Genomic DNA, 15,742 nt, shown 5'->3' with positions numbered 1-15,742 from the left:
CAACAGTGTTTTTATGATTTGGATGGGGTTGCGCGCCGCAACAATAAATGATAAAAGTGATTATTGATTTGTTACGGTTTTTCCTTATTCTTTCTGCCGCAAAATTTTAGATTGTTCTTTATGCTTTTCTCCTGAGTTACTGTTGGTAGATGATATTCCCCCGCAGCATACTTCCCTCCTATCCTTATTTGTATATTTCTATTTTATTTCCGTTGTATTTGATATAACTGCACAAGTTTGTTTGGTAGTCTGGTCCTAGCCTCGTCACTACTTCGTCGGGGTTAGGCCAGGCACTTACCAGCACATGTGGTCGGTTGTGCTGATGATGCACTCTGCACTGTGTGCAGATCTCGGAGCAGCAGCTTTTGGATCATAGCTTTGGGTGGCTGCCGTAAGTCTAGTCGGAGATTCCGAGGTAGTCCTGCAGGCGTCTGCAGGCCCCGACGTTCTCTTCCATCTTTATATTCTGTTTTCATTACTTCAGAGACAGATTGTATCTTTCTTTCCAGACAATTATTTGTAGTATTCGTAGATGTTCTGTGATATTGTGACACCAGTTCCGGGTAGAGATGTATTTGGTATTGTCGTACTTGTTTTTGGATAAGTTATCAGATTACTTCTTCCGCATGTCTTTAATTATTGTTAATATTTCACTATTGATCGTATGTTGTTTTAAACTGTTAAAAGGGGCTAAATAGAAGAGTTAGTGAATCAATAATACTCGGCTTGCCTAGCTTTCACGAGTAGGCGCCATTACGACCCCGATGATAGAAAATCCGGATCGTGACAGAACCCTTACAAGCATCTAAATCTCAGAAACATTAATTAAAAAGAACAAGTTATTCCCGAGATTACATGCTGCAATATTTTAAAGTATCTCAATGGATTAGAGAAAAATCTGACCAATGAAGTCCTTGGCAACTGCTGAGACAATTGCTTTGGTTGGAAATTTGAGATCCACTTGCACAATCTTATGCACATCCATAGAAAAACCTTGCCAATATACTTATCATTGTTAAACTGGTAATTTTTATATAAGTCGTTCGCCATTTGGAACTCGTCCATGCCAGATCTAGCTAATGATGAAAGGTTTGAAAATTGTAATGCTTGCGTACACTGTGTAATTTCTGTGTCGTTTTCACCGACCATCCTTCGTCGAAAAATTACACTGTATATATAGATAAAATATTAGGTTTAGAGGTATATAATATATATTGAACACTGTTTGACAAAGATTTTTTTTTACTTCTTTCAAATTTAAATACTCTATGAAAAATTCCTGGTTTCGGCACTGGTCGTTTCATACTCATCCATGCAAAATTTGAAAATTGTACCATAAACATTAGTTGTAGCATTGAATGAAAGAATTCACACTTTTTCTAAAAGGAGGACCTGTGTATAAAATGTAATTTACAACTATTTTTTCTAAAATCTTCTTCCCTTTTTTGTTTCCTACTTAAGTTTCTCGTGAAACTTTTAGTTTACCTTTTATATGTGTCTAAGTGTTCCTTTGGTTCAAATGGAGGCATCCCGTACAGAAACTCAAAGCATTGGATACCAAGGCTCCAAATGTCCGCACTTGCGTCATGCTCCACACTTTCCACAGCAAGTTCAGCCACCAACATATCACAAACCATGTAAAAGCAGTTAAAAATTTGCTAAGCTAAATTTTTATACATGTCATGTGAAGGTAAAAGCAAGTTAACATAAACGAAGCTTTTTTTAAAAAAAAAAAAAAAGAAGAAGAAGAAGAAAAACAGATACCGCACAAAGCCATGCCAATATAGTAACTTTTATATAAAACTTCCAATATATCTCGTATGACATGAACCGTGTTAATGTAACTTCTTGCACATAACACGTACTGTAGGATGCCACACATAGTATTTTAAGATAAGTTATCAGTTGCCCATTCAAAGATTCAATTCTCCTTCTTTTGAAGATCATCTCTTTAAGATGCACAATATCAAGAAAATTCTGCCGAAAAAAGTATATGTTTAGGCACGAAGATAAACATCTCTTCAATAATTTCTGCATTTGTAAAATACTCTACGTGTGCAACAAAACAGAATATCTTACTTTCATTGAAGCTCAGAAGACACAACTTTATTTTTATCTTTTTAGTGAAATTCGATACTCATCCAGCCATATCCCCCAAGAATGAGTTCACATCGTACAAAAATACATTGGAGGAGGGTCACCTAATGCCAAAAAAAAATTAAGAAATCATATAATTATTATTGAGTTATAAAATGGCAAACATAACACAATTTTACAGCTAGTGGAAATGACTAAAAGTGAACGACTTAGACTTTGGTATATATAATCACAGAAAAGTAATAATTTTGCAAAATAAATTGCAAAGAAGATGTAGTAAGTCTAACAAAGATAAAATTGTATAGTCAGTTAAAGCTGTTGCAAAGCAAGATGGTTATTCATATATGTAGAAGTTGTTGTTAATATGTTAGTTGTTATCTGATTTGAAGGACCAGTATGATGGTATAAGATAAACCCATAGCAACTTTTTTAATTCTATGCTTGGAATAAAGTTGGCAAAATAACAATTGGTTCCTTAATTTCCTATTGGAAGAATCACGATTGAGCTGATCTTAATTATCTCCTGTTACAGTATGTCAAGATGCCAAGCTTCCTCTACTGAGCTAATAGAAGCTTTTACCAACTTATCATTCTAAAAATTAACTGCTCATTCTGACAATTTTCACTTACCCAAGCCCTTGTATATCAATCATTTAATTTGCCCATTCCTTTTCCCCAGAAGTACCCCATGTGTTCCTTAGGGACTTCAAAGTAGCAATCTGCAAAATATGGAATACAGAAGTCAAGCCTCAATCAGGAGATTAAACACTTGAATATCACTTTCACTTTCGAGATAGCATATTCAAAGGGTATCTTTCTAGTAGCCAATATTAACTGGTTTAAGAGGTCCCTAGAGCCCACAGACAGTTATAATCTCTTTCACAAACACAATGAAAGTCCAAATGCAGTATGTAAAATAAAAACCTCAAGGCCATTCTTATTAAGACTAAACCATGCAAAGAGCCCAGACCAAAACAAAGAGCGTAAAAACATGTGAGACGGGAATATAGAGGATTTGAGTAGAGAAAGGCAAGAAAACGGAAGAACAAAGGAGTAAAAAACTTAGAACTCATGGACAGCTCCATAAAGAAACGCAACAAAACTTAATAGTACCAGAAAATAACAAAAGAGATGGATAGCAAGAGCAGAAATTGTGAAATTTTGTCAGAGAAAGCAGGGAGGGATTCCAGAATCACTGCTAAGGATGACAATTGCGTATAATAACCATGCGTCAACTTGAAACTAAACGAATTATATCCTTTAGCCATCGTACACCAGGGAACTTGAACTGCATCCCTTAGCCATCGTACACCAGGGAACTAAACGAATTATAGAAAATTACAAAAAGGGTAGCAAACAGAGCAGTTAGAGAATCAAAATTAAAATAAAATCCAACCAACCTGATTGGAAGCAATTTGAAATCAATGGATATATGAGAAGAAAAACGTTGTTGTACAGGCTATTTGGAAAACCTGTGTGTAGCAGCAGATTTACTTTTTACCATCATACGTAGAAACTGATAAATATGCTTTAACTGCATGCGTCAACTTTATTTCGGGAATTCCGAAGTACATGGTCCACAAACAAGATGGGTGCTCTTGTGCTAAAACTGTATGTTGAACTCTGTTTAATTCAGCAGACGCTATAGAGTAACATGCAAAAGATTCACAAGAAAGCCTTTTGATTGATTTCATCATAAACTATATTGTATGTAGAATGATCTGGGTTTGGCGACCGAATTAATATCTTGACACAATTGGAAGCTTTTGCTCTTGACAATACAACATAAAGTTGTCCATGTGAAAACAATGGTTCTCGTAAATATATACCAACAAAATTTAATGTTTGACCTTGTGCTTTATTTATAGTCATAGCAAAACACAGTTTTACTGGAAATTGTGTTCTTTTAAACTGCACTGGTGATTTTTCATCCTCTGATGACATCAATGGTATTCTCGGAATAAACACATGTGTATTTTTAAAGTCGTCGCTTGCAATTTTTGCGCTTATAACATGTGTTTTAAAATCACAACACGTCAATCTTGTGTCATTGCATAAACCTTCACAAGGATTCAAATTTCATAGTATTACAATTGGATAATTTTCTTTCAAAGTTAATTTGTGAGGAGGTAAACCAGCAGGATTTAAAGAATGCAAAAATCATCATACTAACTTGTGACGACCCGGATAGTCGTCTTATCAGTTACCGCTCCGTTTTCTCTATTTCTGCTACGTTATGCTTTGTTTATCCGTGTTATGTGATATCGGGTTGGTCGGATGGAGTTCGGGAAGGATTTGGTAAGGTTTGAGACACTTAGTCTCTTTAGAGTAAGTTCAAGTTGGAAAAGTCAATCGGATGTTGACTTATGTGTTATAAGACTCGGATGCGAGTTCCGATGGTTCGGTTAGCTTCGAGAGGTGATTTGTGACTTAGGAGCGTGATCAGAATAAATTTTGAAGGTTCGTAGTGGATTTAGGCTTGAATTGGCGAAGTTGATATTTTGGTGATTTTCGGTTGGTAGGCGAGATTTTGATATAGGGGTCGGAATGGAATTCCGAGAGTTGCAGTAGTTCTATTGTGTCATTTGGGACGTGTGTGTAAAATTTCAGGTTATTTGGACGTGGTTTGGTTGGATTTTTGATCGAAAGTGTAATTTAGAAGATTTTAGAAAGTTTGGCTTGAATCCGATGTGTTTTGGTAGATTGATATCATTTGAGGCATGTTGATGATTTGAACAAGTTTGAATAAGGTATCGGGTTATGTTTGTGTTTTGGTTGAGGTCCCGGGGACCTCGGGATGATTTTGGGTGGTTAACGGAGAAGTTGAGATGTATTGCAGCTGCTGAACTTTGTTGCTTCTGGTGTTTTCGCACCTGCGGTTTGGGGACCGCAGGTGCGGCGCCGCACGTGCGGAAGGGGAGCCGCAGAAGCGGATTTGAGAGGAAGAGGCAGGAACCGCAGATGCGGTAATTGAACCGCACCTGCGGAGTCGCATGTGCGAAGATTGGATCGCAGATGCGGAATTGGTTCGCTAAGTGAATTTCGCAGAAGCGGAGGATTTGACCGCATATGCGGTACCGCAGAAGCGGGTTTTTGACTGCAGATACGGGTATCCCTGGGCAGAATGTATATATGTCTTCCTTCGCGATTTTTGAAGGGTTCCACCATTTTTAAACACGGATTCGGGAGCTTTGGGCGATTTTGAAGAGAGAAATCAAGGAGACCTCATAAGGTAAGGATTTTTGGACCTAAAACACATTTCTATGGTAGTATTTCATCGATTAAGGCTGAAATTAAAAGAATTAAAGGGCTAAAAATGGAGGATTAGGGCTTGAGTTTAAGAGGCCTTAAATTGAGGATTTGAGGGGTCATTTTGACTCCGATTTTAGTGTTCTTGATATGCATAGACTCGTGGGGAGACGAGGAATCTATTGATGTATAAATTTCTGAATTTTGAGATGTGGGCCGAGGGGTCGGGTTTTGGTAATTTCGGGATTTGTGCCATTTATTGATTGTTTTTGCTTGGGCTTCGTTCCCTTGGCATATTTTGACGTCCTCATTCTGATTTTGGATAGATTCGATGTGCGTGGAGGTCGATTCGAGGGGCAAAGGAGTCGCAGAGTAGTATTTTCACCGGTTTATGGTAAGTAACCATTGTAAATCCTGAACTGAGGGTACAAAACCTCGGTAATTGACTTGTTTTGATAAACGCGGTGATGCATAAGTGGGTATGGGCATGGTAATGTGGACGCAGACGTTAACCCTACCTTGAAGGTAGATATGTTGTTTCCGATAGACCCTCAGCTCAAGAGGGTATGAAGTGAAGGAAAAAAAAAATTAATCTTCTTAAAAATTTTAATTTTTTGCCCTTTAAGAGTCGTTCCATCCTACTTCATTGCCACCCTCAAGTACAAACCAACACTATGAAAGATAAATAATGCGTAATTTTATAATCATTCTTTTGTCGGAAAAAATACAACTCCCTCAGTCGCAATTAGAGTAACTTTGTTGAGCATAAGCCCGTCCCCGTCCGTCCATGCCCGCCCCCGTGCAGAGATTTTTATACAATAAGTCACTTATTTAAAATTATTTGTTAAAATAACATCACTTTTGATTTATTATAATAATAGCAAATTCATTTACAAGTCTAACACATTAAAGATTTAGACATTAAATGACTAAAAAAATTTAAAAATCACTCATCCACAAATTAAGCGATCAATTTATATTTCTCTCCCATCACCACTAGCAATTTCTGTTTTTTATTTATTATTCATCCACATCTCTTGCTTTTAATATTCTATCAAATTCTCTCCAAGTCTCTCCCCACTCCGTCTAGACACCACCATCCTTTTTTCATGACGGTAGTTTGGTTCACCTAAATCAAATTATAAGTGAGAGATGGCAGAAGCTTTCTTGCAAAGCTTTTGGCGAGAAAATAAGGCACTTGTATAAATTATGAATTATACCATATATGTTATATATACAATATATTGTTGGTATATTTTTGTATCCCTGAATACCATTTGGTGGTAACTTATTTTACCATACATGTTATATTCAAAATATATTATTCGAATATTAATTTGTTTGTATTTTTCAGAATTAGAAGGTTTTACCAGTGTAAGTTTTTTAAATTTATATATATTTTATACGAGTTATAAAGTGATTGTATTACATAGCAGGATTCAGTATTTTAAATTTATATAACATGTGATTTGGATATATAACATGTGATTTATATGATATATATATTCAAACATATGTAATGTATATATAGGATATAATTAGCACCTCATAGAGTTTTGAATATGAAAGACACAAAGCAAAACAAACAATGTAACTTTATATACCATATAATTTCTAGTATAATATATTCAAATATTATAATTTATACCAATAATATTTTAATATATACTTCATAAAATAATTGTTTAATAAGAAATATAACACTTACACATACAGTATGTGATAGTTATAATGTCAATATTCCAATTATTTATCCAAGCATACATCTTTATCCAAGCATAATTAGAAGAGAGAGAAACTATAAGCACATTCATAATCATTCTTCGAAATAGAGATAAAAGATAAGGAAAAGTCATTTATGAGTAAAACGTGAAATCAGTTGAGCATTGTAAATATATAGCAATTTCCTAAAATTTAAGAACATGGGTAGGAGCTGTTACGGATTTTTATTATGAATATAAATATGTAACTGCTAGAAATGTTAATTAAGTGCTACTGCTGTGACTTTGTAGAAGTTTTTAAAATATTGCACAATTATATTTTTTCCTCTTCCTCTGCCTTGTCTTACATTAATACGGGGGGGGCCAGTTTTAGTTGGACTAGCAACTAATGAGCCCATTAATAGGGCCCACCAATGTAAATCGTGTTATATGGAAGTTGAATACTTTACGTGGCCCACTTCTCCAATCTTGATCCCCCATCAACTTTGTCTATCTTCCTTTTTCTTTTTTCCCGACATTCTTCTTCCAATCAGTTTAAGAAGAATAAAGTATGGCAGAGAAAACCTGACTGGACAACAGTAATTAGGATACAGCTGAGAATAATGTTATTCTCTTGACTCAGAGGAACACTATACTTATGATTTAGAGGAAGAAAAGATGTGTATAGTTGTGTGGAAAAAGATAATTCAATGGTCCAACAATCTCACAAATTTCGTCTATCACTAATTTCTTTCAAGAACAACATATTATTGTGCACGACGAAGCACAATCTAGAACTAGATATATATAAGTTATTTGACAGTTTCACAATAAGTCTTGCCAAGGGTTCCACTTGATTGGACAAGAGATACTGATATTTTATCTATAAAATAATTACTATTGGGGAGTTAAAAGAAGATATTTTTAATACGACTTTTGCAAATATTAGTTGAATATAAATTGTTTAATTAATATGATTTTTAATACTCTTTATATTTCTAAATATATAAATGAAAAATTTTATATTTGAATCCGCATTGAAGATTAGTTAATTTAACCCTTGTACTCTCTCGGTTGTGTCACATATAGGGATGGCAAATGGGGCGGAACGGGTTTAAAGCTACTATGTGGTACGGGGCGGGGCGAATTGAGATTATTTTTTAAACACTGATGTGGGACGAATTGTGGGTCTATGCGGGTTTACTCAGGTTTGCACAAGTTTTCTAGGTTTAGCCTATTGTATATTCTACAAATTATCCAATATGACTTGAGCGACAAACTTTAAAGACCAATATCTGTTCTAATATTTGATACTTCATAAAAACAAAAATAAATCATTTATAATGTTTTTTCAAATACATTTTGTAGCAAAATGTTAACTAATTTAGAAATTTTGAAAAAAAAAAGAAGAAGAAAAAAGTTAGACATCTAAGGGAATATAAAATGTTGTTTAGAAAAATAATTTTATGTAAAATTATTAATACTAGTCTCTGGGCACGCGCGATGCGCGTATACCCCTATTAATGAGTAAATAATTTTTAAAAATATTAAGAATATTATTGAACAATGTGTTTGAGCTATAAAATAGAAATTAAAAAGAATTAAGTTCGAAAATTTATAAATGATAATCTTATTTCGTTAGCTCAATAATAAAATAAAAAAAGAAATCATGCTCAACATATAGGTCCTCAATGCCTTAATGTAATATCCTATATATAGGTTATGTATTTTCTTAAAAGAATAAAATAGGATACAATTATATTTTCTTGTCAATGATGCATTATATTTTGAGGAAACCAGTAATGCTTCTGCCCTCACTGTTAGATCGATAAGCCATTGAAAAAAATGGCAAGCTTCTTTTTGTCAAAGTGAGGAAGTCCCTGGTCATAGCTACACAAAGAACAATGGTACAAAGAACAAATACCATTGTTGTTATACGTGTTGCGAGTACGCGACATAACTTAACCTAGACGATAAATTATTAGTTCTAACAAAAATTCAAGCTTCTTGAATTCATAATGGATGATAAAAATTCCAGATCGCAGTAGAACTCAGAAATCATGAAATTCAATAAATTTTGAAAGATATATAATTTATAACAATATTGAAAAAACCATATATTATGAATATGTGGTCAAACTCTCGACCAAAGAAACAATTAATCTTAATTCATTTTGCTTCTCTTTTAAGTCATTGCTTAAGCAAGAAGACTAAGAGTGGTAGAAGATAGAGAGTTAGAAAATTCACTTTCTTGTAATTTTTTGACTTTGCCTCCTATTGCTGAAATACTTTATGGTTGCAATAACATGAAAATAAAGTAACAATGAGAACACTGCTTCCTACCGAAGACATTAAGGATTATTTCCTAGCCAAAATTTGCTTAGACAGAGTATAGCTATGAAAATATATTTAATGGACTAACCAAGACACTCATAAAAGTGCATTAACAAAAAAGTAATAGTTTGCCTGTTTGACAAGCCAAGATTGATTCCGTGCATGGCAAATGGCGAATAGGTATGATAAATCACAAATGGAGTAGAAAAAAGGAAATCAAGAGAACATTGGGGAGGGAAAACAGATCAAGCAAATAGAAGAAACAGAAATAAACAAAAGAAAAAAAAAATCTTGTTATTTGAACATCGTCATCTACAATTTCTAAAGATTGCATTCACAGGAAACTTTTGTGAAGCAATTGTACCTATAAACAAAGAAGAATGTTTACAAATTAATAAAAAATTCAAAATTCATGTTCAAGAAAGCATAAAGGAGGACGGGAGAAGATGAAATGGTAATCATAAATATAAAGGTTTAGCGTCCTAATTCCAATTCCCATGCTTGTAGCTATCATTTACCATTTAATCTATCCGAATTAATTATCCAAATTCATTGTGCATTTATATAGAGAAGCTGAATCAATAAGAAAACAACAACCCACATTTTGTAGTCATTATTTATCATTCAATAGGATGAATAATTAATCAGCCTAACTTCATAATCACTACCCTTTTTTTTTTTTTTAAATCATCGACCCATTAAATATTTAGTACATACAAATTACAAAAGGGTGATATTTTAGGGGGTAAACTTATAGGATAATTTGGTCATTTAATTTTCAAAGGATATTTGAGTGAATTATTAAATAAAAATATAAATTCTTTAAAAATGATGAATATTGGGATCTTATTTAGTTAACACAACAAGGAAAGAAGCCACGAAGATATTGTATACCAAGGAAATGAATTTTGAAAGTACATACAACATTCATTATTTTATCTTTGAATAAAGTTTTTTTAAATTAGTAGAAAATGTCAAATGGAATATGCTTGATATTGAATCATTGATACATGAGGCAGGACTCTTCCTTACACCAAATTTGATAACTAAAGCATACAAAGTTGATTTAGCCCCTGTAATTTCTGTGTTATTAAGTAATTTTATATCTTCATACATCAATCTTAAGATGGTAAAGTATCTTTAAAAGTTAAAAATATAGCTCAAACGGGCTTTAGATCTTTTAATTTCTAGTTTGAGCCTTCCAATTGCTCTGCAACTATATTCCTAAAAAAGATTAGTTGTAACATTATTAAAAACTACCTAGGTGAATAAACAAAGCTCGTGAATATCTTCAAACTTGAAAGGAATGACATGAAACAATCGATAACAATAAAATAACAAGATTAATCTAATGACACAATGCCAGAATACAGAATACGAAGAGCCAATCTTAATTAGGAGGTATGCTAGTAATTTAGTATGATAGTGAATGTGCATCACATTCACTCTATTGCATTTATATCGGATATAGTATTTATTTCATGAGTATTTACAAATTTCTCCAAAAATATTACTTACAATAGCATTTAGTATAGGGTTAATAGTGTCATTTAGCTTTATAAGGGTATTTTAGTATTTCAGCTTTTCACTTGAGATGTTCCCGCTTATAATATAGTATGATGATTTGTCACTTAAAAATCAACTAATGACGGTTTGTTACACAAAAACCACTAGCAAATGAGAAAAAAATTACTTATGCAGGGCGGGGTGGGTTGCACGGATGGATGCGGGTACAAATGCTATATTATGAGGGACGAAGCAGGACGGGTTGAAATCTTGAAGGGTTTATGCGCCCCGCAACCCCACCGTTTGCCATCACTAATCACATACGGTTGAACGAATGAAGTACTTAAAAATGGTCCAAAGTCTAACAACCTTTTAATGAAGCAACATGCGCATGTATCAATCATTACCTGACAAAGAAAGTGTTGAACACTTATTATTAAAAGATTAACAGCTTTAAACATAGGAAACAGGAGTGGTAGATGATTCGAGAGGATAAATTCTTGCAATCTTAGGATCTTTTGAGGTCCATTTTTGCCTAAAGATTCGTTCTTTATGTCTACTAAATGCTATGAGGAAGAAAGAGAGGAGAGGTTGCATATTAGGGTGGCAAGAATGATGTTGATCACACCATAGCTACCAAAAATAGCCTATGGACCACATTTATATGACAAAACTAACCCTTTTCGTTTAGTCCTCAAATTTGGACTCTTTCTACCAAAAATTTTGGCTTTTCTTTGTATTGCCAGTTTGCTTAAATCCCTCATTGGATGGAAAATTCTTGCCTATATTTTGCCTATAGTAGAGTAGCTGCCGCTTTGCATGTGTTTGTGTCTGATTCTTGGTCCTTTGGTGAGTGTAACTTAGTACGTGTCACACTCACCAATAAATCGCATGATTAAAAGCCAAATCTAAAGATTTAAGTACCATTTTTTAATATGTCTAAGTATACAGTAGCTATCATTAGTGGAATCAAATTTTATCCTAGATAGATAGAGCATCAACTTGACTGTATAACATGAAAGTTAACGAGAAAAATCAGAGAAACAACTGCTGTGAAAGAACTACACAGACTGATGGATAGATATGGAGAGAGATAGAATGACATAAAGCAGACAAATTTTTCAATTGGGACAATATTGTAAGTTTGTGAAAAGAACAGAAATGGGTGATTAAGAGGAGTTCAAGAATTTACCTTTGTCCGCGTGGGAGAGAGAGGGGGTGGTAAAGATGAGAGTAAAGTAAGAGACATGGGGTGGTGGACAATATCAAACAGTTTGAAAATTTGGTTGAAAAAAGAGGATCTTTGAGTAAGACAAGCACCAATAATTTTGAAATTTTGAAACAAGAGTGAGAAAAAGATGGAGAGAGAGGAAAAGGTAGAAAAAGAGAGAAGGAATAAGAAAAAGCAAGAAGAAGAATTGTTGGTAGTAAAGTTGAAACAAGGTATTTTGGTGGGGAAAAGAGGGGGTAATTGTACTACTCCTTCACCTACATGGAAAATTGGGTTGGCTCAAGCTGATGGTTCTCTACTTGAAGATTCGCCTTTTTCTTCCAATTCTACTTCACTCTCTGTTAGAAAACTTGGTGCCAATCTCTGGGAATTTCAACCCCAAGTTAATAAGATGAGCAAGATTGGCCCTCTTCCCCAAAATCACAAAGACAAACGTTCCAAGCTTCCCAGCCAACCAGCTGACCCACCTGATAGCCCACAGCAGCAGGTCAAGTACTAGGAACTTTTTTTTAATTTTTACTCCAAACTGCATATTTTAATTACTAAACAGAGGCGGATTTAAGACGAGTTCTGTGGTTCAACTTAACCTGTTGCTTTTAGTTCGAACTATGTTCAACGCTTAAGCATGTCTTTGGTGCCTCAAGTTCATATCATGCTACATAGGTAGAAAGACAATCTGCTATTCCTAAGGCACATTTAGGAATGCCTTAGCGGAGTGTTGGGGCACCGGTTAAGTTGTCTCTGGACTCAGCCACTGAGGCTGCCTACATTGTGGCCCTTACTTGAACCCTGGGATGCTTTGTGAATCGGGCTGCCTTTTTTTGTCTTTACTAGAATAGTTTGTTGGCACATAGAATTGCTTTGCGGAAGTCTTGTTTCTCCAAGTCAATTTTTTGTGTTGATCTCGAGAATGCTTAGTTCCTAAGGGAACTTTCTACACAAGTGAAAATGAAATTCATCCCAACAAAGTTTCCTAGTCCGATAGCTTGATTGAAGAGTCAAAAGGATGTCTATTTGGTTCTTCTCTGCTGAATTATAAAGTGCTTCAAAACTTTTCTCTAACTTACTTCCGGAGGCTATAACCTGATTATTGATGGTTCTTTTACTTTTATGGCAGCCAACAAGCACCAGTAGTTTAGGGCGGGACATCGCAGCGTCGCTTAGACAGCATCATCATCATTTAATTGGGAAGAATGGAGGCGCTCATTCGCTTGAATCTCCAGCAAGTTACTGTAGCTCGATGGAGGTAACTTTTCCTTGCACCTTCCGCTGCTAGAATCTTTAACCTGAGAGCCTAACTCTAAAATGAATCAGCTCTTTATATCAATTCGAAAGACCACTGCAAAGAATAAATCAGTATAGTCCGCTGCAACTATGTATGCTTGTTTCCTGGTTCAATTGTCCTATTTTACCCCTTCACCCTTTCTCACTTCCACGGGTTAATGTTAAAATCAGGAAGATTCATGGATATACAAATGTTTAAGCAAATTGAACTACGATGCCTTCTGTAAAACATGATGGCTTCCATATGACTTCTGCAAACTATTTGGCTTTTGATTCAGAAGTGACTAAATATCAGTGTTCATTCTAGAAGATTGATGTGCTTCTGTAAACTAAATTCGACAAATTTTCTGGTGAATATAGTCTGGATATTGTATGTGTAATTTCCAAAATCCAGGCTGTGTTACCTGAATGTTGCTTGATTCTGTCTATTAAGAACCTGCTTTTACTACATGAGAAGTTCCCCGTATGGTAATGAGAAGATTACTGCAAGCATGTGTTACCTTGTTTAACCGCGTACTGGAATTCGTCTTGCACGTGCTTTATTCAATTATTTAGAAAATTTCATGGTAACCACTTCCAGTGGTATAATAGTGTTTACATTCCTTCCCCTGACAGATGGCTCCTTATAAACCTGTAGAGACTCCGACCAGCTCAAAGGACTTTAAAGGTAGAAGTGGAAAGTCTAGCTACAGTCTCAAAACATCAACAGAGTTACTTAAGATACTTAATAGGATTTGGAGCCTTGAACAACAACATGCATCAAACATGTCTTTGGTGAAAGCATTGAGAAAAGATCTCGATCACTCTCAAAGACGTGTTAAGGAACTACAAGAAGAAAAGAAAAGAGACAGAGAAGAAATAGATGACTTGATGATGCTAGTTGCTGAGTACAGAATTGGAAGAAAAAACAACAAGCATAACAGAACCGAAGATGCAGTCAAGACACTGACTGTTGAGTTACACAATGAAAGGAAGTTGAGAAAACACTCAGAAAATCTTCACCGTAAGCTTGCTCGAGAGATTGCTGAAGTGAAATCTTCATTCTCTAATGCTTTAAAAGAACTTGAAAGAGAACGGGAGGCACGGATTATGCTAGAAGAATTATGTGATGAGTTTGCCAATGGAACTAAGGAGTATGAACAAGAAGTGCGGTTCTTGAAAAGCAAACTGACAAAGGATCACACATTGACAGAAGAGAAGGATGGATTGATCATCCATATTTGTGAAGCCTGGTTAGATGAGAGGATGCAAATGAAGCAAGCGCAAAGTCATCATGGTCTTGCAGAAAAGAAAACAACTGTGGACAAGTTGAGGTCCGAAATACAAACCTTTCTTAAAGCTAGACATTCTAGTGATCACAAGAATAATGTCTCAAACCTAAAAGGAGCAAAGGAAAGCTGCTTACACAGGCATTCTTTGGAATCCTTTCACTTGAACAATATTGCAAGTGCACCCAGAATAGAGAATGAAGACGGCGATTCATTTGCTAATACTATACGTGCTACTAAATCAAATAGAGGTTTAAGTGGAAAGCATAATGACAGCAGCTGCATCAACCAACATGAGAAAAACATAACTGAATCCAATCCACCACAGAAAAAGATTGAAACTCCAGTTTCAAAGGACCCTGACGCGACTAGCTCAAGAATCCAACCTGAAGAGAAAATCTTTGAGTCAACGGTGGTTAAAGAGACTCCTGTTGAAGGTAATGATTCATGTGTGCTTGAGAAAAGTGTAACGAAACAAAGAAAATCCCAGAAAAGAAAGAATGACAGAATGAAAACTGGAAGTTCGTTGCTGAACAACTTGTTTAGGGATCATTCATTGCCTTCAGAAGCTAAGACACTTAAAAATGATGATAAGCATATGGAACATTCTTTTGATCCAACGACGTTTACTGGCCCTACAAGTCCAGTGCAGAAGTGGACATCAAAATTAACAGCCCCGGATCTTGAAGTGGTTGAATCTTCTTCAAAATTACCACTAGGTGTAAAAGAGAATACACTGAAGGCAAAGCTGCTAGAAGCCAGACTGGAAAGACAGCAGTTGCGGCCAAGAGCTACAAAAGGTTTGTCTGAGGTTTCTTGAACAGTAAAAGGGCCAGGTATGAACCATAAGATGGAATATATCAAAAAGTGTTAATATTTTGCAAGTGTTAGTTGCTAATGCTGGTTTGTAACTCGAAAATTTTGGTACAGATGGTGCTTCAATTTCTTTGTAGTTGGCGAATACCAATCTGTAAATGAGAAATATATGCTGTTGTAAACATGATTTAGCTATCAACCTTTTTGTAGTTTCTGAACTATATCTGTAAATGAGAGATGTGTACTGGTTATTGACA

The 15,742-nt window shown here is 35.0% G+C and overlaps 1 protein-coding gene across 1 annotated transcript; it reads left to right on the top strand.

The window, feature by feature from the left end:
• Window positions 1–11,850: 11,850 nt before the first annotated feature.
• LOC107796329 (uncharacterized protein At5g41620) lies at window positions 11,851–15,742 on the top strand. Its single transcript, XM_016619082.2, has 3 exons — window positions 11,851–12,604; window positions 13,235–13,363; window positions 14,017–15,742. The coding sequence occupies exons 1-3, from the start codon at window positions 12,245–12,247 to the stop codon at window positions 15,487–15,489; spliced, it is 1,962 nt and encodes a 653-aa protein (XP_016474568.1). The 5' UTR covers window positions 11,851–12,244; the 3' UTR covers window positions 15,490–15,742.

Source organism: Nicotiana tabacum, chromosome 7, assembly GCF_000715075.1.
Source record: "Nicotiana tabacum cultivar K326 chromosome 7, ASM71507v2, whole genome shotgun sequence".
In the NCBI taxonomy this organism is placed as follows: domain Eukaryota; kingdom Viridiplantae; phylum Streptophyta; class Magnoliopsida; order Solanales; family Solanaceae; genus Nicotiana; species Nicotiana tabacum.
Note: the sequence above shows the minus strand (reverse complement) of the source record. Positions and strands in the feature narration are given on the sequence as shown.

Coding starts and splice junctions, on each gene's coding strand:
- LOC107796329 (XM_016619082.2), top strand. CDS start 12,245: ATGGAGAGAGAGGAAAAGGTAGAAAAAGAGAGAAGGAATAAGAAAAAG. Junction 12,605..13,234: donor CTGATAGCCCACAGCAGCAG/GTCAAGTACTAG, acceptor CTTTTATGGCAG/CCAACAAGCACCAGTAGTTT. Junction 13,364..14,016: donor GTTACTGTAGCTCGATGGAG/GTAACTTTTCCT, acceptor TTCCCCTGACAG/ATGGCTCCTTATAAACCTGT.